This window comes from Rutilus rutilus (assembly GCF_951802725.1).
Source record: "Rutilus rutilus genome assembly, chromosome: 1".
Classification (NCBI taxonomy): domain Eukaryota; kingdom Metazoa; phylum Chordata; class Actinopteri; order Cypriniformes; family Leuciscidae; genus Rutilus; species Rutilus rutilus.
This window is the reverse complement of record NC_140209.1, coordinates 15,037,590-15,061,705: the sequence shown is the minus strand read 5'-3', so window position 1 is coordinate 15,061,705 and position 24,116 is coordinate 15,037,590. Positions and strand designations below refer to the sequence as shown.

Genomic DNA, 24,116 nt, shown 5'->3' with positions numbered 1-24,116 from the left:
TTCCTACCATCAATGGCCCTGCCTCTGATATGGCAACTGTACATTAGATATTTGTGTAGTCTCACAAAATCATGAAAACCCTTGATCTGAAAGAGATCATACTTGTATTCGATCAGGCCTTATGTGCCAAGGCTATGGAAATTAAGTGGAAGCATGAGGACAAGTTTAGTGGGATCATCCTCAGACTTGGAACATTCCACACAATTTGCACGTGGATGGCAGTTATAGGCAAACGCTTTCAGGATGCAGGTTTGAGAGATTTATGCATTGAAGCAAGTTTGATTGCGGAAGGCTCAGCTTCAAAAACACTGGAAGGGCGAAGCTACAACAGAGGTGTAAGAGTTCATAAACTGGTTTATGAGGCCCTCTTGAGAATACTTTGGAGTCATTTCAGTGAACAGGAAAACCTAAGTTCTGAAGTGCAAGATGCATTCAAGTTACTGAAAGACCTCAGTGATGACATTTCACCAGACACATTTGAGATGGTTGTCCAAAGCCCATCATTGATCCTGCTGTTTGAAGAATTTGAGAAGTACATGGCCATACAGTGGCACACAAATGGTAACCTCTCCAAATTCTGGATGTCGTACATTGACATGGTAGAAATTTTACTGGCAACACTCAGAGCCTCAAGGGAAGGGGACTGGCATCTTCATTTGGCATCAGTAAGGATAATGATTCCATGGGTGTTTGCCTATGACCACTTAAATTATGCCAGATATTTGCCAGTATATTATGCACAAATGCAATTACTCCACAGGGATCATCCGGGAGCAGAAGAATACCTTCTGAATGGTGGATTCTCAGTCCAGATAGGATCAGAAAACCCATTTGGTCGTATTCCTGTTGACCAGGCTGTGGAGGAAACAGTGAATAAAGATACCCAGACACCTGGTGGAACAAAAGGCTTCAGCTTGAAACAGTCCACACTAGCTAGATATTATCTGACTTCAGAATTCCGCATATCTTTCTTGAGGTATCTCAGAGAAATGGTGAGCCACAAAAACTGCTGCAGCATGATGAGAATGCAGTTAGATCAGTAGTAGAGCTACTTGAGAAGAACTGGATAGACCCTTTCAGTGGAGAGACACAAGACTTGGTATCCCTCTCAACAGGCCGCTTAGCTCCAGATGAAGTTATCAGAGACCTGACAACAGCATTTGAAAAAGGTGACAGTGCATATCAGCTTTTCAAATCAGAGAGACTAAGTGCAGCACCTATCAAACAATTCCACGATAGACTTCCTAAGCAAAATCTTAAGACATTCTCAAGCTTGAGCAAAAAGAAAGTATCAAAAGCTGGAACACAGGAAGTTGTTCTCAAAGCTGATAGGAACTTATTTGCTCATATGGTTATTATTGCACAAAGCAGAAGACTTGACATGCGAGAGGTCTTGTCACACCCATTGGGACCAATTCCATGGTCTCTGGCTTCTTCTGATGGTCTCCTAAGAAAAACCAACAAAGCTGCATTAGCGTCTGTACTACAGAAGAATGTCGCCCCAGCTGAAACAATTCCACAGTTTTCAGCATCAATTGTTGATGGCATGACTATCATCAACAAACTGAAATGTGACAACAAAACCTTTGAGGAACTTGCAGAATATTTGCTAACAGTGGTTCTGCTTCATTGTCCCAACAGTCACAGAATTGATGTTGTGTTTGATGTCTATGCAGACGACTCTATTAACCCCCTGGGGTCGACGGTATCGCCGGCGATACCAGCTCGCTTTTTTTCAGTTCAGTTCAAAAGAAATTAATTTTGCTCTGTGGACTTTGATATTACAAGCAAGTTTCATACATCAATCGATTCTGTTAAATGTGTATTATTTTTGTGTATACTCACAATAAAAACAAAGTGTTGTGCTTTTTGCCAAATAAAGAAAAATAAACGTGATGCGAGTTCTGCCTTCTCTCTGCCAGTGTAGTCCATTCTGAAACGTGTCCGAAAATGAACAATAACTCAGCGAATACTCAGTCAAACAGTCAAACAGGCAAACAGACATACAGGCATGAAGCTTGAATTCTCTTCTTTTAAATGAAGTAATTTATCTAAAAAACAAATATTCTCATCTTGTGAAATCTGTATTAAAAGAGAGCGATTCCAGTCGACCTCATTACAACTAATTCAAATGTAATGTGACTCCGCCTACGGAGAGCGCGCGCTATTCAAACGCAAATGAATGAGGCAATCCGCGCAATCCTGTGAACGCCCCCATATCAGCTCGAGAAACAAGTTTATTCAGATCATTACTTGTTTACACCGTCTCGCAGCGCTGTGAGGAATAACAATAATGAAAAAAGTACCTCAGAAGTGCGGGTATATCGAGGAGCGAGCTGAGGAATACTGTAAGTTTTTTTTTTCCTTCTCACGTGAATCGGGTTTCTGTTTTTGATGAATGAACGGCAGAGATGCGCGCTGTTTACCACAGCTCGCAAAAAGACAGTTTAAATTTAAATTGCGTCTATGTGTGAATGAATGATGATGTTTTAGCAAACTGTATTGCCGTACTGAGTTGAGTAAAAATCGACAGAAATATGTTGAAATAAAATGTAGGCTATTTGTATAAGCAACGTTTTAAACTGAAAAATAACATTTATATGCCCTAATATTTCATAAAAACAACGTTACAGTCAGGCGTTTCTGTTTGTGTATGAATGTTTCGGTTTTAGCAAACTGTATTGCTACACTCAGTAAATATCGACTAAAATATGTTGAAATAAAATGTATTTGTATAAGCTACGTATTAAACTGCAAATTAACATTTATATTTCTTATAATAAAAATGAAAGACCTATGTTACAGTCATATATAGGGATGCAACGATTAACCGATTTCACTATTAACCGCGCTTTAATTCGTCACGGTTAATTAATCGTAAAGGCTCCGCAACACCGCGTTTGTGTTTCACGGAACGAAAATGTTGCATGCATCTTGCGCAAAATGAAAACAAATTCATTATAAGAGTTTATAAGAGACACGGAGGTGGAGCTCATAGGCCATTACGCACGCACGCTGGATTAACAATGGCAGAGGCACCTAGCAGCGAAACTCTGTTTCCTCCAAAGAAGCGCCTGAAGTCGGCAGTTTGGGATTATTTTGGGTACACAAAGAATGACCAGGGCATCATTGAAGATGACGGATCACCTATTTGCAAAACGTGCAGTAAAAAGGTTGCTGCTAAAGGATCGAATACATCAAATTTGATGCAGCACCTGCGGGATCACCACCCAGCTTTGCACGCTCAAGTAAAGGTAAGTTAATACATTCCGTGGCAAATGTATCAAAGTTCAATTCCGTGGCAAATTACTTAAAGGGGGGGTGAAACACTCAGTTTCAGTCAATCTCATGTTAATCTTGAGCACCTATAGAGTAGTATTGCACCCTTCATATCTCCAAAAAGTCTTTAGTTTTATTATATTTATAAAAGAAAGATAGGCAGTTCCGAGTCTTTCCGGAAAAAAAACGAGTGGCTGGAGGCGTGCCGTGTCGGCTGTGCTTACGGGCGGATAGCTAACAACACACAGACATTTGAAACAGTTTTACTCACGTTTACAACGCACGACCGTTAACCTTTATCGTTGGGACTGCTCCATCCTTAAGCATTAGACGATCTGCAAATCCGGCGTCGAACTGGGCCTTGTTTATAAAACAATCATCGTCGAAATGCACTAGCAGCGAGCACAGCGCTTTGATGGTTTCGCTCTCTCGCTCTGGTCTACTACGGGTGCGCGCGCGCCCTCCGGAAAGAAGTGCCCTTAGAATGCACATACTCGAAAAAAACTTTTCAAAACTTGTGACAAACCGGAAGGAGTATTTTTGGCACAGAAATACTCAATCAAACGTACAACTTAATTTTTTAAACTTTGTCCATGTTTAGCATGGAAATCCAACTCTTTAACGGTGTAAAAAACTCAGTATGCATGAAATAGCATTTCACCCCCCCTTTAATGAAATATGTTGGTAGGGAATTAAATATAAATGTGTCACAAATGAATGCCGTATTGGTGAGAGTTGTGGGCTTTCAGTGCAGTGTAAACAAACAATGTGTCACGTGTAAAGAAAGACACGTGTAAAATTAGATGAATTATTAAAATGATTATGTATAGATTAAAGCTGATGACAATAGCAGTTCAGTTAAGTTAATATTAGTTTTATATTAATAATAATAATAATAATATTAAAAATTATAGAAATATAATTGTTAATATAATTAAATACTGAAAATCAACTTAAATAATTACTGCAAGTCAAGACAAAGTTCATCTTGGTATGGATTATTTTAAATTTTTCTTATTCACTTTTAGCTCAAGACTAGTGGTGTAGCTGCAGTTCAACAACCAACTGTTGCAGAATCCTTTGCAAAGTGTGTGACTTATGCTCCCTCTTCAAAACAAGCCCAGGATTTGAATAAAGCAGTGGCCTATTTCATCTCCAAAGATATGATGCCATTTCAGATTGTAGAGAAACCTGGATTCCTTCATCTGATGAAAAAGGCAGTGCCACAATACAAAGTTCCAACAAGAAGCTACTTCTCCACAAACAAAATCCCAGCCATGTACAAGGAAGTACGAGCAAGTGTGGAGGAACAGCTGGCAGAGGGTGTGTGGTTTGGCGTAACCACAGACCTGTGGACCAGCCATGGTGGTGGAGGAGAACCCTTTATGAGCTTTACAGTGCACTACCTCTCTACTGATTGGAAGCTTAAGACTCACTCTCTTGAGACTTTATTTTCCAGAAGACCACACAGCAGAGCTGAAATGATGGAAAACATGCTCCTGGACTGGAAGATAAAGAAAGAGAATCTGTCTGGAATTACAACAGACAATGCCAGTAACATGAAGAAAGCCTTCGCATCATTTCCCTGTGTTTGGTTTCCTTGTTTTCCTTGTAGGAGAAAGCTGAGTAAGTAGGGGTTACATCCTCCTTTTCCCGGACTTGTCCGGCGGGCGAGATCGTTCAAAATGTCCGGGATTCAGCTTTTGCTTTCTGCGGTCGCCATTCATTGTTTACATGCACCCCTTTTGTTTCAATCTAACTGAATTCATTCCGATCGGTGAATCTGAATGTAGTGTTTACATGAACGCTAAACAAGTGATCGGTTGATGTGCGTTTTACCCTTGCTAAGAAAATTCCCGCTCCTCCGTGAGAGATGCGAGACCCGGCGCGTCTCAGTAATGACGCCACCGGCCTCGCGCCGTTCTCCCGCGGCCGTCAGCCTCGTCCTGCTCGCCACAGTAAACATAATGAATGGCGACTGTAGAACGCAAAAGCCGAATCCCGGACATTTTGGGCGATCTCTAGAGATCCCTGGCAAACTCATCACGTAGGCTAAGTAAGCCTTGTTGTTTTCAACTGCGCACTCTTACCGGTAGGCGTGGCCTCCTAAGGCAGCGAAGCAAGTGCATTCTGGGAGTTGTTGTCTTTCATCCACATAAGCCAAAAATACATTTTCTGGCTTTTCTCAGTCTAGAAAGCTCCAAATTCAAATATTTCTTCACATTTCTTCTACTTAAATGACCTATTTTAAATACACATTCATCTTCCCAGAGGTGAAGTATCCCTTTAAGATACCAAGGGTTGAATCCGCTACCAGAGCATGCCGACATTTGGTTCAAGGCTTTTCTCGAAGCTGGAAACGGAAACGTGAACTTCAAAAGAAGCAGGCAGATTTGAACATCCCTGAGCATTCACTGATACATGATGTGGTCACCAGATGGGGATCAACTTATGAAATGATTTCCATGTTCTTGGAGCAGCAGCAGGCCATCTGTGGGGTGCTAGCAGGAGACAGAAGCACCTGGCATCTTATGCCTAAAGACACTGACATCACTGTCCTGGAGAAACTCAGCCAACTTCTTTGTCCTCTCCATGATTTCACTGATGTCCTGGCCTCAGAGAAACAAGTCACACTTTCCTCCCTGAAGCCAGTCTTGGAACACATTAACAGTGAGATTATTCAAGATCAAGAGGAAGACTGTGCTCTCACTAAACAAATGAAATCTGTAATAAGAGAAGACCTGTTAATGCAGCTGCGATATACAGAGGAAATGAAGAATGCTCTGAACATATCCAGTTTTGTGGATCCCAGGTTCAAAGGAAGCTTTGCTGAGAATGTGGATGACACAATCAAGGCATGCAGCGATGAAGCAATGACACTTGCATCACATCCAGACACCGAAGATCCTCTAGCATCAACCACACAGAGCAGTGAGAGCACCTCATCCATCACCACCAAAAAGAGCCTGTCTGGACTGTTACAGCAAATCACCAGTGCAAAGAAGAACAGGTCACAAGCTTCTGGACATGCAATGCCATCAATCCAAGAAAAAATTTACTGCTGATTCTGACCCACTGGCTTGGTGGAAGACACATGTGGAAGAAATGCCAGTGCTTTCAAAAGTGGCCAGAAAGTACCTCTGTATCCCGGCAACAAGTGTGCCCTCTGAAAGGGTGTTTAGTGCAAGTGGCCATATCCTGTCTCCTCATCGGTCAAGACTGAGCACCGAGAATGTGAACATGCTTACATTTCTGCACTATAATATGAACTGAAAGGACTGGAAATAAGAGAGAAAATTGTAAAAAAAAAAAAAAAAAAAGGCCCTGATGTACATGATGGGTCCTGCAGCTTTTGACTCCTTGTTTTGTTCCAAAAGGATATGTATAGCTAGCTAATATTCAATTCCAGAGATGTGGACCTTGTTTCTTTTTATTTATTTTCACTGTACTGTATTACTCATTTTTTCAAAAGGCAGCTATACCATTGAAGTCAAAAGCCAGCTAGAGTTTTTTAGTTTTCACTTTGGTGTTTCTACTCGGGTCCAAAAAAAAAAAAAAAAATACACAATGAAAATACAAAATTTTGTAATATAGTTGATCAAAAGAGCCTTTCAGGCAGAGGTCCAGAAGCCTTTGACTACAGTTGTTTTCTTTAAATGGAAATTCTTAGCTAATATGTAGCTTATATTTAATTCCAAATAGACAAAGGCTATTTTTATTTAGATTATTTATTTTCAGTGTTAAAGTATTACTTATGTTTTAGTCAAAAATATTTTTTTCACTTTTCTTTAATTCCAAAGAGAGAAATTGACTTTTGTTTGTTTGTATTATTATTTTGTGGTGTATTATTTGGTTGCTGAGCAGCAATAAATAACACTTTAAAATATAAGGAGTTTTCGTGTGATTTTATAAACTAATAGTGTTGTGAAATTAATGAATGCAAAATAATCGTGATAACCGTGAAACCGTGATTATTCCTCAGACTATAATCGTACCAACAAAATCTATAATCGTTGCATCCCTAGTCATATATGAAAGACAACATGTCGTTGATTAGTTTTGGATAGATTATACATTTTTAATGTAAAATATCTGCCACCTCAAATAAGCTTTTGTTTGCCAATATTTCCTTATGTTAAATATAATATGTTTTGTCAAAAATAAAGTTATCAAATAATCAATCAAATCCTTAACTTTGAAATATGTATGATAAAATGTATACTTTAGTTTTTACAAAGAAAGATTACACTTGAATTGTTGTTGTAATTGTAACCCTTTTAATAAAAAAAATATATTTACAAGGTAGATGTAAACAAACTATTAAAAGGTAAATATAAGCCTTTTCTTTAAATAACTTTTGTGTTTTGTTATTGACAAATTTGGGGAGAGGATAAATATTCCAAAACTGAAAATACAGTATGAGAATTAACTGCACAATTACTAGACATGTTTTCCTTGGATATTATAGGCCAATTTGCAAGCACAATATGTGGAAAAATAAAAAAGAATTGAGATGCTTCCAACTGTTGCTCTTGCATTCTTGTGGCTCAGTGACTCACCTGAATGAATGGCTCATTAAGTATGCGGGCCCCACTGTCTCCTCAGGTGTGAACCACTATATATGCATGACCGTTGACGCCCACTCCGCATATTGCCTTTCCAAACAGAAAGTGCTTTGCAAAATTCAAATCAATGTATTGTGTTATGTGAATGATAAGGCAGGGTGATTTTCACTTCATTCTGAAGAAAAAACACTAGGCGATGACATCTTTTAGACAAAAGTCTTATTGGCACATATTTAGAATGTGTTTTATGGCCTTATTTCAGAAACTTTAGTTTTTAGTTTTTTCAATAACCATGCATAAACATTATTCTCTCCAAAATGCAGACATGTACATTCTTGTTGCTCACATTTCATGGTAGCCCTGTTTGTGCTAAATAGTGTGTAATTTTTTTTGCCATTAATATGTTTATAAGCAACTGAAAAAAGCAAAAATGTCAGGGCATGTCAGAACATCTCAAGGACCCCAAAAACACCTTAGACCCCAGAAGGTTAAGAGAGACATCATTCTATCCACTCTGAGCTGCCAGTGTGCGAAACTCAATAGCATAATCAGCTGCGGTGCGGTTACCTTGTTTTGCATAAGTTGTGTTGAAATATACCTGCCCCCTGCGGGATATTCGAAAACTTCTTGAAGTTGATGCAAAAAGTACTCAGTGGATTTCTTGAGTTCTGTATCGCTATCCCACACCGCTGAAGCCCAATCGAGGGCTTTTCCCCAAGCAAAGTCATGAGAAATGCACATCTCTTCTCCTCAGATTCAAATCGATCTTGTTGGAATTCAAAATATAGCTTTACTTGTCGAATAAATCCCTTGCATTGTTCAGCAGAGCCATCAAACTTATTAGGAAGAGCAAAGCTTACCGTTGAAGGCGTGGGAGGAGGAATAGATCGTACGTAGTGCGTCAGGTGTTCGTTGACTGATTGTAGCTTTGCAAGTTGTTCCTGATAATTCTTCAGAACCTCGCTTTGGTAAGCGAATGCGGCTTGCAAGTTGGAAACCTCCACTGGATTCATGGTAGGCGAAGTATTCTGTAACGTGGACGCTGAGGCGGCATTAGAATCCATATGCGGAAGTTTATTGCAAATATCAAACAACAAACACGTGGAAACAGGCAGAGGGTCGATAACAGTACAGCAGTCCGATCTTTCGACAATCCATGTAATAATCCAAGAGACGTTAGTGAGAAACAAGGCAGAGAAGTCAAACCTTGAGATCAGTCCACACAAGCAAACAATCCAGAAAGGGAAATCCGTAAAATCAATGGTCAGAGAACTAGGCAGAATCATACACATGCAGACAATCAGAATATCAGGAAAAACGCTTGGTAAGGCAGGTTAAACTGGCAATACTTCACGATGTGAAAGCACATGGTCACAGCTTAAGTAGTCCCAAACAGGAAGTGAATGTAGAAGCAGCAGAGGGAGCGCTCAGTCAGTACTCGGGTGATGGCTCCCTCTGCTGGCTTGACATTACAGTCCTTGATTAGTGCTTGAATTTTACTCTCAAAAGGATGTACGAACCCTGAAATCAATAATGTAAAAACATTTGTCTATTTCTGCCACAATACCATGGTTACACTGAGCATTACTACATTAAATCCACAGTGAATATTTGTGATTTGTGGACTTAAAAGCCTTATAACTTAAAACTTCACAAACTTGTTCGTTCAATGCACAAAGTTTCTCCTGGTTTCCAAGTCAGTGCCCATGATTTACTCACCCTCAAGTCATCCTAGGTGTGTATGACAATCTTCTTTTAGACAAATACTATTGGAGTTATATTAAAAAAAATGTCCAGGCTCTTCCAAGCTTTATAATACATTACAATGAGTTTCCATTTACTTGCAGTCTAGAGCCCAGTATAGTGCTTTATTTCTGTTTTTACATGAGCGCCACCTACTGTCAGAGAGCAAATTTGTTTTTTGCATTGATCTGAACTGACAAATTACAGATTCCTGTTGGTTGAACACGAGTTAATAGATATCAATCAATCAATCAACAAAGTGTCCTGTGCTCACCACACAGCGGCTATAGGTGGAGAGGAGAGATTTGGCTATAGAGTGATGTGTGGCTAACTTACACAGAAGAGACTTTGTTGCTCAGCACATGAAAATAAACTATCTACTTACTGTGATCTCAGACTGTGTTGATGTGGTTTCTCCACTGTATGGATCTTCATGTATAGCTTCAGTTGAGCTTCTCTCTGCTGTGGATCCTCTCGTGTGTTTTCAGATGTGATGAGTGACTGAATCTCTTCTCACAGTGTGAACACTTGTAAGGTTTTTCTCCAGTGTGGATCCTCTCATGTGTTTTCAGACTTGTTAACTGACTGAATCTCATGTCACAGTGTGAACACTTGTAAGGTTTTTCTCCAGTGTGAATTCTCTCGTGCCGTTTTAAACTGTTCGCTGTAGTAAAAGTCTTCTCACACTCAAAGCACATGTACTCTCTCACACCAGTATGAGTTTTCTCATGTGCATGTAAATATGGCAGCCGTGAAAAACTCTTTCCACACACAGAACATGAATATGGCTTCTCCTTCGTATGAATTGTCAAGTGTGTCTTCAGCTCTGATGCATAGATAAATATTTTGCCGCATTGATCACATGTGTACGGCTTCTCTCCGGTGTGGATCCTCATGTGTTCTTTAAGGGATGAAGATCGACTGAAATCTTTCCCACATTTATCACACTTAAACGGTTTCTCTCCAGTGTGGATCCTCATGTGTCGCTTCAGGTCACTTTTAAAAGCAAAACTCTTTCCACACTGATCACACGTGCGGCTTCTCTCCAGTGTGGATCATCTCATGTGCTTTCAGATGTGATGATCGACTGAATCTCTTGTCACAGTGTGAACACTTGTAAGGTTTTTCTCCAGTGTGAATTCTCTCGTACCGTTTTAACTTGTCCGCTGTAGTAAAAGTCTTCTCACTCTCAAAGCACATGTACTCTCTCACACCAGTGTGAATTTTCTCATGTCTATGTAAAGTTTGCCGCAGTGAAAAACTCTTTCCACACACAGAACATGAATGCGGCTTCTCTTTCGTATGAACTGTCAGGTGTCTCTTCCGGTCTGATGCCCAGATAAAAGTTTTGCCGCACTGATCACATGTGAACAGCTTCTCTCCGGTGTGGATCCTCATGTGAATCTCAAGACCATGTTTGCTTGTGTAACTCTTTCCACACTGAGTGCAGGTGAAAGATTTCTTGGCTCTTCTTTTCTTTAAAAATGTATTTTTAGTCTTTGAGCAACTCAAAGGTTTTTCTCCAGGTTTGACATGATGTTCCTCCTTCACTTCACTCAGTTCTTCACTCTCCTCCTCCACTTCACTCAGTTCTTCACTCTCCTCCTTCACTTCACTCAGTTCTTCACTCTCCTCCTTCACTTCACTCAGTTCTTCACTCTCCTCCTTCACTTCACTCAGTTCTTCACTCTCCTCCTCCACTTCTCTCAGTTCTTCACTCTCCTCCTTCACTTCACTCAGTTCTTCTCTCTCCTCCTTCACTTCACTCAGTTCTTCACTCTCCTCCTTCACTTCACTCGGTTCTTCTCTCTCCTCCTCCGCTTCACTCGGTTCTTCACTCTCCTCCTTCACTTCACTCAGTTCTTCACTCTCCTCCACTTCACTCAGTTCTTCACTCTCCTCCTTCACTTCACTCAGTTCTTCTCTCTCCTCCTTCACTTCACTCAGTTCTTCACTCTCCTCCTTCACTTCACTCTCCTCCTTTACTTCCATCAGGTCTGAAATGAAAGAAAAATGTATTAAATAATATTGTCAGTACATCAAAATAATTAATTGAAAGAAATATAAATTGAAAGGACATGAAAGTGAGCCCTAAAGTAATAGTAGAAAGTAGACAACTGTTATAAAATATTATGATAATTTGTTGCCTTTTTATAAATTGATTATTTATCAGTTAAAATAGTATTTAGCTTGACCTGATGTTGACAATAAATATGAATATTTCTCAAACCTACCTTTACTGAACATTTTTTGAAAACCAAAAATGAAACTTTTGTACCCATTTCATAGTTGAACTGTTTATCTAAAAGTGATGAAGTGCTTGAATGTTTCTAACATGAATGTTCTTCAGCATCATGAATGAATGAATGAAGAATAAACACCAACCTCTTTGTTCTTCAGGATCTTCAGTGTGTTTCATTCTGCAGGGTTCTGGATCACTCATGTTCTCACTGTCCTCTTTAATAAACTCAGTCTTTGCAGATTTCAGCTCTTCCTGATGCTCGTCTTCACTTGCAGCTGATGGGAATTTACAGCATTGACTGGAGAATTGCAGTGGGAGGAGCTTCACTGATGATGTGACTGATGTGGGAGGAGCTTCACTGATGATGTAATTGGTGTGGGAGGAGCTGATCTGCCCAAAATCTAAAATATATCAGTTACTGAGTTTGTTTTTATACTAAATGGCACTTCTATGCAACAAATTAATGGCTATTATGATCTTTTGCAGAATGCATTTTTATAAATTGATTAGGCTATATGTCCTTGAAACTTTCCTTGAATGAGGATGAGGTAAATTTATCTTCCAATTATTATTTTTAAAACATTATCGAATCTGAATCCAGGGACAAATCCCATTGTTGCCATATTTTGACACCAACTTTGAGTTTGATATTTATTTTACTAAAAATGTTTTGAATTATTAATGTCCGTTCACACTAGACTTTTCCTTGCACTGACTTCCATTCATACGCATGTGAAAGTGGGACACCAGAAACACAAGCTCAAGTCAATAACCCTGTGAGAAAAAACAATCTATTCATTATTTGTATTGCTAATCCTAACATTATTCTGTTTCTTCATTAAAATACAGGTATCTAGAAATAAATAAAAGAATACAACTAATTTAAATTCTTCCTAATATGAATAATGGTAAGAAAAACAGTTGAAATCATAAACACAGAAATAAATGTACATAGTAACCAACAAATACCCTCAGTCTGCTGACACCAATGAAATGAGCTTTAAAGCAGCACTCAGTAGCTTTGGGATTTCTTCGCTGTATTCTCGCTTTTTGCTCACAGGTTTCTCTCTAGAGCTCCCCCCACAGCTTCGGAATAGATATTTGACAACACTGTTGTAAAAACTCGTTGGTGATTCTCAGACACCAGAGGCTAGTAGATCAACGACATCAAAGCAGATGGGACATTCTTTAAAACGGCTTCTTCATTCGGGTTTGGACAGCGTGAGGTAGGGCTGGGCGATATATATCGTGAGATTGTTATGCGCATCTCGTCAGTAAAGCCGGTTCCTTGATTAGTAGTAAATCACCATCACCTGCTTTCAGATGGAGCGGCATTTAGGGCTGAGGAGATATTTAAGTGATTAATTTAGTGATGATTGACTATTATTGAAGACACCTGATGTTAACAAGCAGAATCACTGAAGAAGAAAATAACAAATTGTAAGTTACCATTATGGTGATGGGTGTTTGCTTTAGTTGGGCTCTATCTAGACCATTACATGTTTACTTTAATAATTTCTGTTGTTTGTCTGCTGTTATTGAATTATAACAGTTAGATGAACAAAGTAAAATGTGATCTGATAGTGGTGGTTATGTTTTGACATAATCATGCTGTGATCTGAAAAAGGAAACTTATTGAGATAGTTTGGCTTAACTTGTTAGCAGCAGTTTAGTGATTCTTCAGGATATGATTATCAGTACTTTACTTATAATTCAAAATATTTAATAAACATTGTTCTGATCAAAACACATTCAGATAAATTCATTTAGAAACACAGACATCAATAATCAGCCTGTGAATCTCAACAATGGTGACAATAATAAAGCATGTTGCAGTGGCTGCCACCAATCACAACTCATTAATGGCTCCCATCATGCATTGCGGTATGAATAAATTATGATCTGAATTGTCTATGTAATTTACTTTTCCTAATTGAATATTCTGCTCCTCACCATTGTTGAGATGCATAGACTGAATCTTGACATCTGTGTGTGCCTAAAAGAGTGATTTTTTATTTATTTTTAAACAACTTTTAAGAAATCCTTTATATTATATCAAAAATTCTGGGCATTTATGCAGATTCACTAACCAACAATATAAATTGAAGTCAGAAAGAAGGATTTTAATGAGTTCAGTGATCAAGTTCAAATGATGATTGTCATAACATAACCAACACCATCAGATCACTTTTTTCTTTGTTCAACTGGTGCTTACAATTCAGAAACAACAGACAGACAAAATCTAAAGTTAATAATATAAGGGTCAAGAGTCCAACTAAAGCAACCAATGATCGTCATAACGGTAACTTACAATTTGTGATTTTCTCCTTCAGTGATTCTGCTTGTTAACATCAGGTGTCTTCAATAATAGTCAATCCTCACTAAATTAATCACTTAATTATCTCATTAACTTAAACACTCTTGAGTGTGGACTCATACACTCCCAGGAGTGTTAATTTAACACTGGAGTTTTTGCTGTGTACAAAGAGCCGTAGTTAACTGACAAGCTGAGCCATATCGCATTAATTATCGCTGGCGATACGTCCGCGATATTAATGCGATATGGCTCAGCTTGTCAGTTAACTACGGCTCTTTGTAGTAAATGCCGCTCCATCTGAAAGCAGGTGATGGCGATTTACTACTAATCAAGGAACCGGCTTTACTGACGAGATGCGCATAACAATATCGCGATATATATCGCCCAGCCCTAGCGTGAGGGAGCGCAATAATGACAGCATTTTAGCAGATTTCTTTTGTAAAGCAATTGTTTACATCGCGAGACCTGATATCACGTGAGACTTCCTGACGCGGCGGCCGGCAGCCCGTCGGCTCAAAGTTGCAAGTGCGTATTTTCCGCTCACGGGCACCAGGGGGGTGCGAAACGACCACCATTCAACCCAAAATAAGTAATATAACCATTCCAATGACTCCGAAGCTGTTCAGTTAACCCTCTGAGGTCTGAGCTGTTTTCTGGGCCCTGGAGGTGTTCTGACATGCTCTGACATTTGTGGTTATTTCTGTTACTTGTGACATTTTCATGGCTAAAGTCTAATTACACTGTATTCAGCACAAACTCTGCTACAATAATATATCAACAGGATGTATGTAAAAGTTTGTAGTTTTGAGATAATGACATTTATGCGTGGTTTGTGAAAATACAAAAAAAAATTCTCACTGAAATAAGGCCATGAAACCCATACTGATTATTTCTTCACAAGACTTTTCACAAGACCTAGGCGTAGCCTAGAATATTTGCTCTAAAACTATGTGAAAATCACCCTGACTGCTCATTCAGAGAAGACAATATATTGATTTAAAAATTTTACGACGTGTTTTGTGTGAGAAAGCTCTATGCGTGAGCTCATTAATATGTATGGATTTCACACCTGAGAAAGACAAAGACCCTCCTCCAACTGCCCTATTAGGAGCTATCAGGCCCCTGTCATTCTGAGCAACCTTGCACAATACTGTAAATGAGGAGATTTAAAAAAGAATGGCTTTTAGATTGTTTGGATTTATTTACACAACATAATCCAAATAGACACAACAAATGGCAAAAAAGCACTTATTGAAAGACAGAGACCTTTGTGCCATTCCTAAAAACATTGTACATACCTTTCATTTCCAAGGTGTTTGATTTTCACTTTACCATGTTCATGTTCCAGAGACTCATGTGAATGTTGAAGTCGGCAGGACTCAGTGGCATCTGGGCCCTGAAAAAAAAAGTGAACATACTGATATCAAGAGAAAGGCCTGCACGATTTTGGAAATAAATATTAGATTTTTCTGGTTAAAATTGCTTTTTAAAATTCACAGAATACACACACACACACAAATGTTTCCAACAATATATAATTTAATGAACACCAGGTTTGTTGTGCCTTGTAGGCATAGGCTATGCGCAGTTCTGGGTAATAACAATAACAATAGATTGATATATATAGATATATATATAGATATAAATAGATATATAGCAGTATAAATCTTCCAAAAGATTTCAGTAACAACCAAGCTAGAGAAAAAATATATTGATTATCATGTTACTTCAAATGTTTCCATTCGTTATGATGATATGAAATGAGATAATAGTAAAAACATGAAGCTGTTTGGTGTGTTTTGCTTTTCAAATTTTCAAATGATACATTCAAACGCGATCGCGCTGCAAAATATGATACATTCAAACGCGATCGCGCTCAAATATAAAACATTATGGTTACCATACATATCTACGTTTGACCAGATATCCACAAACACAGTAGGCCTAACAGTAAACACGGGTCTAAATATTATAATATTCCCCATATATCTAGCAACAGTTCAACTGCAATGTGACATTTATGCAACAATAACAAACTAATATGTAAGAATTTCTTACCTTAAATCTTTCTTGTCTTCAAATCGCATTCTTCTTCTTCTTCTTCTGAGGTAGCCTAAATCCAATGTAAGCTCACGGTGCGCCTAACTCGACGAAAAGTGAAGTGTTTTGGTGTTTTGTTTTTGAGGTAATGAGCGCGATCGCGTTCCATGTGGAGATTTGCATGTGAATGTCTTTTGCGCTCGTAGGCGTGGCCAAATTAACTGTAATGAGCAAGCGTTTGAGAAGCTGGACATCTTGTTGGTTTTATACAAATTACTTAAACAGAGAATATTTGTTTTCGTTTTGAACCCGATCGTTTTAAAAGTACACACTTAAATGTTTATAAAGGTGTATGGCTCATAAATGTGTGACAAGTATTCGCTGAGTTTTGTTTCAGTTTATAGACGTGCTCAAGAAAAAAAAGTTCACCGTGACGGAGAGGCAGAACGCACACCCTGTTTATTTTCTTTATTTTACAAAAGCACAATGTTTTGATTTGATTGTAAGTGGACACATACAAAAGTAGAAATATCACAGATTCTTTTTTTATATTTCTTTTTTTCTGTATGACCATAAATGATGGAGTAATTTAAGTTTATAGTTCTACAATGTGGAGAAAATCCAGCAAAACGCGGGGGCGCGTTTGCCGACCTCAGAGGGTTAAGGTAAAAAAAGTTACTTAGTTCACCTTTAAGTGTCAATTTACAGGAGATCTGAGGACATCAGCATAATAAATGAGGTGAAAACAGGAACTATTGTCATGAAATAAAGAGAGTTTTCAGCAGATCTGTTAATATTGATGAGCCTCAGACTATCAACACTCATTCAACAAGCCATTCAGGATCATCAGCAGATCATCTCACTTTATTCTGAGTGTTTGCTGTTAGAAACACATTATTTGAGTCAGGATACATGAAAAAAGCCTGTAAAAAAATCTCTATTGAAAGACAATACTCTTATTTCTCAAACTATGACATGGATAAAACATCAATAACACTAAACAATGACACTCATCTTCCTCAACCACTACAGATTACAGCAGCATAATGTCCAAATTAATCTAAATATAGGCTATAGTTTGATCTTATAATAACTAGGCCTACATTAATCACTACACAGTAAATTTGAAATCCGGAAATCAACACCAATGTAGTTACTTTCAATACTTTAAAAGTGTAAATATGGGAACAACCCTCAAAGTGTTAGTTCAACACTTTCAAGAGTGTTGCCTCTCACAACACCGACACAGAGTTACAACATGAACACTAAGAGAGTAAAATATGAACACCAATTCTGCATTTCCTACTTTAAAGAACTGTAAAATACACTGACAAATCATGTAATCTGAAAAAAAAAAAATTCACTTTGAAATAAACACATCACTCTCTATTACTCTTTCAAAACAATCCAGAAATGTCAATTGTATCCAGTCTGGGATCATAAAAGTGGTTTTCTCAAAGTAGTCATTAAAATAATTATGGATGCAACGATAAAATTTTTTTTCAGAATCGATCCGATACCAAAAATTCTGAGTATATATTTTATATGTGCAGAAACTGAAAATGATCAGATAAAGATCACAACAAAGCACTATTGTTTCCAGATTAAAACACTATTCATATTTATTAGTATTGATTTAATGTCTTACGTGGCTCATTATAGGCTCAATGTAAAGCATTTAACAGTAGGCTTTCTTTTCCTTTAATAAAATGCATTGCTGTCAATGCTGTGTATTTAAAATTAGTTTAATATTATATATCTATAACATTTTGATTATTTTAAATCAAACACGGTGAAACAACCACTTATGTCTGTAATGGTGACTTGATAGCTAGGACTGTAACTGTAGCTAGTTGAGAATAGGTGACCACACTTAGGTAAAGTTGGTTTTATATCCGCATATTCACACATTCGCGGACTTCCGCGTTCAATAACTCGTGAACTAAACGTTGTTGCTGCAGAAAACACCTATCACATATAACTACAGATAAAACACCAGAAGCTACAACATGATTTTCCGCAAAATGATATTTCCTTCGCACTGGACAAAATACATTGATCTCTATGCGTAGGCTGCTAAGAAGGGACCATCTGCAAAGTGCAAACCCGAAGGAAAGCTCGTTTTGAGGAAGATTTAAATATTAAAACACTGTTATTTGTGTAGTAACAATATTCAGCTCACAAGATATTGAACGCGGAACAATGAACTACCGCGAATATGCAAATATAAAACCAACTTTACCCAAGTTGCAGACTTGATCATGTAGGACCTCAGTTTCACATTTGTGGACAGCACCATGAACATAGTCAAGTAAAAAAAAAAAGAAGTTGCCATCCAGGGTAAAAATAGTTTCAGGTTTGATATTTTCACCTAGACTGCTTTAGTGTACTTTTGTGTAGGCTACTGTACATACAGTACGCAAATATGTTTTATGTAAAAGTTACAGTAATTCACCAAAGGGATTTTTTTCATGTTCCAAAGGTAGTGCTTTCCTATTGACCAGACTGACTTACTACAGGTGAAATTTTGACAATACCTCCTTTACAGTATGTACAATAAACAAATAAGTTTAAGAAAAAATTACAGTAATTCACCTAAAGTATTTTTTTCCTGTTCCAAAGTCTGTAGTGCTTTCCTAGTGACCAGACTGACTTACTACAGGTGAAATTTTGACAATACCTCCCTTACTGTAAGTATATTACAAACATATTATTATTAAAAAATACTGTAATTTCTCATTTTTTCATGTTCTAATGGTTATAGTATGTTCCTAGTGATCACTCAATTAACTTTGATCAATGTATTAGGTAAAAGTATGTATTAGAACTGCTGTTCCTTGTACAACACAATTCTTTCATTGATTAAAAAAAAAGCAGATATTTTAGGTTAATCATGTTTTCAATGTTATAAATAAGCAACACCGTTATTGTAATGATTCAAGTTAAGTTTTTGTTATGAAGTCCTGAAGAAGTGGAATCTGGAACACACTGCTGCTTCAATGTATATCTAATGAGTGATTATAATCAAGGTATTAATCAATAGTTTTCCTTCTATACTGTATATCAAATGAGTTGAATGACTACTCTAGGCTTATGAGATTTTACTTTGTTATAGAAATTACCAGTGTGATTATCTAAAATGTTATTTCATGTATCCTTTAAATGTCTGTATTTGATATCTGAGGTGTAACGTAAGGGTCTGGCCCATGCCAGGAATGCAGTAACAGTGCTTGCTCATTTAGCCTGGCTTCCAGAGATTAAATATGGACTTCTTTAACAGGTGTCACTACATCCATCTGCTTTTCTAGGCTGATAGCAATGGTCTCAGGAGTCATTGAAACCTATAGTTGAGAGACCATTTCTTAGTTAAAGTCTTTACTTTACAGTTAGATTTAAAGTATCCTCTCCTTGAGAGAAAGAACATGTTTTCTTAATGTTTTGAGAAGACTCTCCTCCTCACCAAATCCAATCTTGAAGAAACTGTGTGTGTGTGTGTTAGTATTCTTGGTTACAGGTTAAGGAACAAGTGAAAATATAGCTGCAAGCAGCGATACGGGGCCAAGCCCCTGAAGCAGCAGCAAGAGCAGGAATAGTAAAAACAGCTGAAATTGAAGAAAAAAGAGCTGGTTTAGAAGTATAGGTGAAAATGAACAGAAGTTCAGATGAGAATGAAAATAGAATGAACAAGACATACATTAAGAGGAAGAAAGATTAGTACAACGTTGAATAATAAAGGAATCGACATGACACAAAATTACACACAATTTTTTTAAATCATGCCACGTGGGGCTCGAACCCATTATCTCTGGGTCAGATACCTGTCACTCATATCATTGCGCCACTGGGAAGTTGTGTTTTTGGAAAGATGAAGAAGGTCCAATAGTTCAAGTGAGAAGCAATTCAAAATGAATAATTTTTGTATAAATTTGCTGCATTTTGTATTTATCGACTTCGTTCACATATAGGCACCATGTCTGGAACAGAAGCAACTTTTCCACCACTTAAGGCCACAATACCTCTTGCGATCTGGGAATGTGCCACACAGGATTCAAACCCACAACCGGAATGGTTACTGGTTCATGTTAACCAATTAGCATGCTAAGCTAACTACCATAAGGCAATAAATACAGGTCAAATTTGGAGAAAAATATATCGGGAACGGTAGCAAAAATCAAAAATCTGTTCAGTCACTTCTGTGTGGCTCGGTCCAAAGATCATCTGAGCCAATTTTCATAAAAATTGAACAAAATTTGAATGAGGAGTAGCACAAAAAATTTAACACTGTACTTTTCAAAATGGCCACTACTGTAATGGGCAGAGTCTTATTGTAAGCTATTGATTGTGATTACCATAATGAGTGGAATCAGGTGTACTAAGTTTCATTTTACATCTATTTACATTCACATCTACATCAAAGGGTTCAAAAGCTATAACCCTTTTAATGTTGCATTTTTGAACTGGTGGTGGCGCTATAGAGTTGGTCCTACAGACTCAAAAACTGGTCCAATTACTATTCATTACAATCACTACAAGTGTGGAAGGTCACGACGTGCCTAAATTCAGGGTCCGAATGTCAGCCGCATAATTGATGGAGATATGCTTCAGTCTATCTATGTGTAGAAAAAGTGTGATTAATTATTAGCCAATCAGAATCATTCAACCTGAAGCAATGACAAAGCTTAGACCTTGGTGAAGGGTATAATTGCTGTGATTTTTGTAAATGTAAGGGGAAGCGGCCTACTTTTGATCACTGGAGTAATCACTCCTTGTGATTCTTGAAGCTGACTTCTGATGAAACTGCAAACTATCTTCAGTAAAATTTCCTTTAATTTATTATAATTCTGACTCTTGTCTTAAATTGACTGCACTTCTAACGCCTGGTCTTAATAAATCCTATCTGGTCCTTGGGTCTTTAACTGTAAGTCCCAAAATACAGATATACAGTGGTAATCCATATTGAAACAAGGACAATAAAGCAGAAGTTTCAACAGATATTCTTTAATGATGTTCCACTGTTTAAGGTACACAGTGAGCACAACCATTGGGCATCTTTTTCAGGTAGCTTGTCTGGTGATAGTCCAATGCAGCATACATTGGGTACCATCTTTGGCACTGTTCACGTTGGTAAACATGACAAGGATTAATTATGTAACAAACCACTAACAGTTATAGTTATGTGTGTTAACCAATTACATAATGCAATGAATAAATATTAAATAACATGTTCAATTGCTTAAATATTTTTGTTTACCCAAAGTAGTCCTGACTGAAAACATTTGAAAAAATTGTATTCAAACACACACATTTGTTTTACTTAAACTTTTACGTCACTTCACTAAAAGAAAATATAGTAAAGTAAAAAGTACTTGACAAAACAATCAGCTAAAGGGTTTATGATAATATTTTGTTTATGATAATACAACTTAAACCAAGAGAGGATCAACAACAGCAAAATTTTGAAGAGGTGAAATTGAAATATTACGCTGACCACGAGGAATTAATTACAACTTTTATGTATAATCCCAGTGGTATTCCATGAACAATTAGAAAGATAATAGAAATAAAACAGTGCACTGTACAGTATCTTGAATGCCTCCATGATCTTGCTGTTCATTATCTGTCAGATTTGCTGCACCAATGCGTACAGGTTCAGTCACTACTGTTAATAATAATGTAGCCCCTATTAATGTACTACAACCTTAAACAAACAAACAGTAATAACAATTACAGTATTATATTATTATGTAAAACAGTATTATTAGGTATTGTCAAAATTTCACCTGTAGCAAGTCAGTTTGGTCACTAGGAAAGCACTACAGCCTTTGGGATATATAAAAAAACACCACTATAAGTGATTTACAGTTTATTTCATAAACATATGTAATAAACATATGTAATAATATGCTCAGTACATAAACATGTTTGATAATTGTACACTAAGGGAGGTATTGTCAAAATTTCACCAGTAGTAAGTCAGTCTGGTCTGTAGGAAAACACTACACACTTTGGAACACGAAAAAATACTTAGGGTGAATTACAGTAATTCTTTAAAAAACATTTGTCAACTGTACGTACAGTAAGGGAGTTTTTGTCAAAATTTCACCTGTAGTAAGTCAGTCTGGTCTGTAGGAAAGCACTACAGCCTTTGGAACATGAAAAAATACTTAGGGTGAATTACAGTAATTAAAAAAAAAAAAATTGTCAACTGTACGTACAGTAAGGGACTTTTTGTCAAAATTTCACCTGTAGTAAGTCATTGTTGTCACTAGGAACATGCTACAACCTTCGGATAGTAAAAAATCCCTTTGGTGAATTAATGTAATTTTATTCTAAAAATATTTATGTACATTATGTATAGTGAGGCAGATTTCCTTAATACAATCATTATAATGCACTTTTTATTGTTGCTAAAGTACAATCAATAGCATTAGAACACATAATGTGAGAGAGATTTGCTGGTACATCTGTACTTTGCAAAAATGTAGTTGTCTGTTTGCACACAATGGAAAAAAAATAGAACTTTTTAGACGGTCCCTATCTTCTTTACCACACACATTGAATGTTCAGTGAACATGTATGCCATTAAAACAATATTTGCCCATTTTGAATGATTGTGGAGAGTGTTGTAGTTCACCATCTTTGTCCTAAAGATCATGTAGCTGCTTTTATTTAGCAAAAATGTGCTTTATTGCGCTTGTTATTGAGACAGTTTTTAAGCAAAAAAGTGTGAATGTGCGAATATAAAACCAACTTTACCTAAGTGGTGACCACTGTGGTGGTGCATCGGTAAGAATACAATCAAATGCTCTAATGCTCTTTAATGGATTTATTGACAGATGATTATAGCGGTCATCTTGAGTGTACAGTATGTGTGGTTCTACAATAAGTAACTTTAGCTGTTTATATCAAATAACCAAAAAATATACCAGATAACACACATAGCTCCTTATTAAATTAAAGAACAGCCTTTTACTGCTGGGTCTCAATAACAGCAACCCAAAAACATAGTTCTCTTTTACACAACCATTGTAAAAACTCTGATAGTAACTGTACAATGTCAGGTGAGTACACACATAAACACTATAGTAGTGTAACACTAATAATACTAGGTATTAGCATAATGCTAGCGAACTTTATGCTAACATGCTGCATTTCAACTGAGTATCCCAGAATAGACAATAACACTCATAAAAAACCTAAGGCACCGAAATACACATAAACATTTACACCAGGGTACTCACATGTCTCTGAACGCACACATGCACAGATAACGACACAGACGACAACTATGCACTTCAGAAATATCTACGATGTGTTTGTTGCCCGTGGTCACTCTCACTACTACTTCTTCTTCTTCCGTTTTTTGGCGCATTGCATTCTCAGTGCATACCGCCACCTACCTTTCACTCTCACTACTAACTCAAAACGAAACCAAAACCTATCAGTCAGCGCAAACAAGTGTCCTCTCGGTGACCCCAAAACGAAAGCGCAGATTGGCTGATCTTCTTCTTCCTTCCGTTTTATGGCCGTTCACTCCTTAGAAGTATTACCGCCACCTACTGTACCTTGCACACATGAATAATGGATCTGAAATGCAGGAAGAAGAGAGAGAGAGAGAGAGAGAGAGAGAGAGAGAGAGAGAGAGAGAGAGAGAGAGAGAGAGAGAGAGAGAGAGAGAGAGAGAGAGAGAGAGAGAGAGAGAGAGAGAGAGAGAGAGAGAGAGAGAGAGAGAGAGAGAGAGAGAGAGACTTTTAACCCCTTTTTTATTTATAACAATTAAGGGTTTTAAAACACCTTACAAAAATACATTTCCAAAACAATTTAACAAAAACACCAACATTTTACCAATTAAAAACTAAACTTCTATTCTCACTCACTGTCACCAGTGCCTCTCTCACACTCCATCTCCATTCAAACAAAGCAACATTAT

General features: G+C 37.4%; 2 protein-coding genes across 3 annotated transcripts in view; both read right to left on the bottom strand.

Moving 5' to 3' along the window:
• The window catches only part of LOC311291491 (uncharacterized protein), a 31,238-nt gene extending 7,702 nt beyond the window's left edge, over nucleotides 1-23,536 (bottom strand). The window contains exon 1 of the mRNA XM_084410525.1: nucleotides 23,428-23,536. The gene's annotated coding sequence lies outside the window, so the exon portion shown is untranslated. The remainder of the gene's footprint in view (nucleotides 1-23,427) is intronic.
• LOC311291270 (uncharacterized protein) lies at nucleotides 1,476-17,776 on the bottom strand. Of its 2 annotated transcripts, XM_084410189.1 has the most exons (6): nucleotides 15,445-17,776; nucleotides 15,216-15,296; nucleotides 11,973-12,230; nucleotides 9,973-11,584; nucleotides 8,705-9,116; nucleotides 1,476-8,610 (listed from the first exon to the last, which is right to left on the bottom strand). In XM_084410189.1, the coding sequence occupies exons 1-4, from the start codon at nucleotides 15,449-15,451 to the stop codon at nucleotides 10,614-10,616; spliced, it is 1,317 nt and encodes a 438-aa protein (XP_084266315.1). In that variant the 5' UTR covers nucleotides 15,452-17,776; the 3' UTR covers nucleotides 1,476-8,610; nucleotides 8,705-9,116; nucleotides 9,973-10,613. The 2 variants fall into 2 exon arrangements, with proteins under 2 accessions (XP_084266315.1, XP_084266314.1); XM_084410188.1 differs by having other exon boundaries at nucleotides 1,476-9,116.
• Nucleotides 23,537-24,116: the final 580 nt, after the last annotated feature.

Coding starts and splice junctions, on each gene's coding strand:
- LOC311291270 (XM_084410188.1), bottom strand. Junction 12,231..15,215: donor AGGGTCTTTGTCTTTCTCAG/GTGTGAAATCCA, acceptor GATATATTTTAG/ATTTTGGGCAGATCAGCTCC. Junction 11,585..11,972: donor AGATCCTGAAGAACAAAGAG/GTTGGTGTTTAT, acceptor CTTTCATTTCAG/ACCTGATGGAAGTAAAGGAG.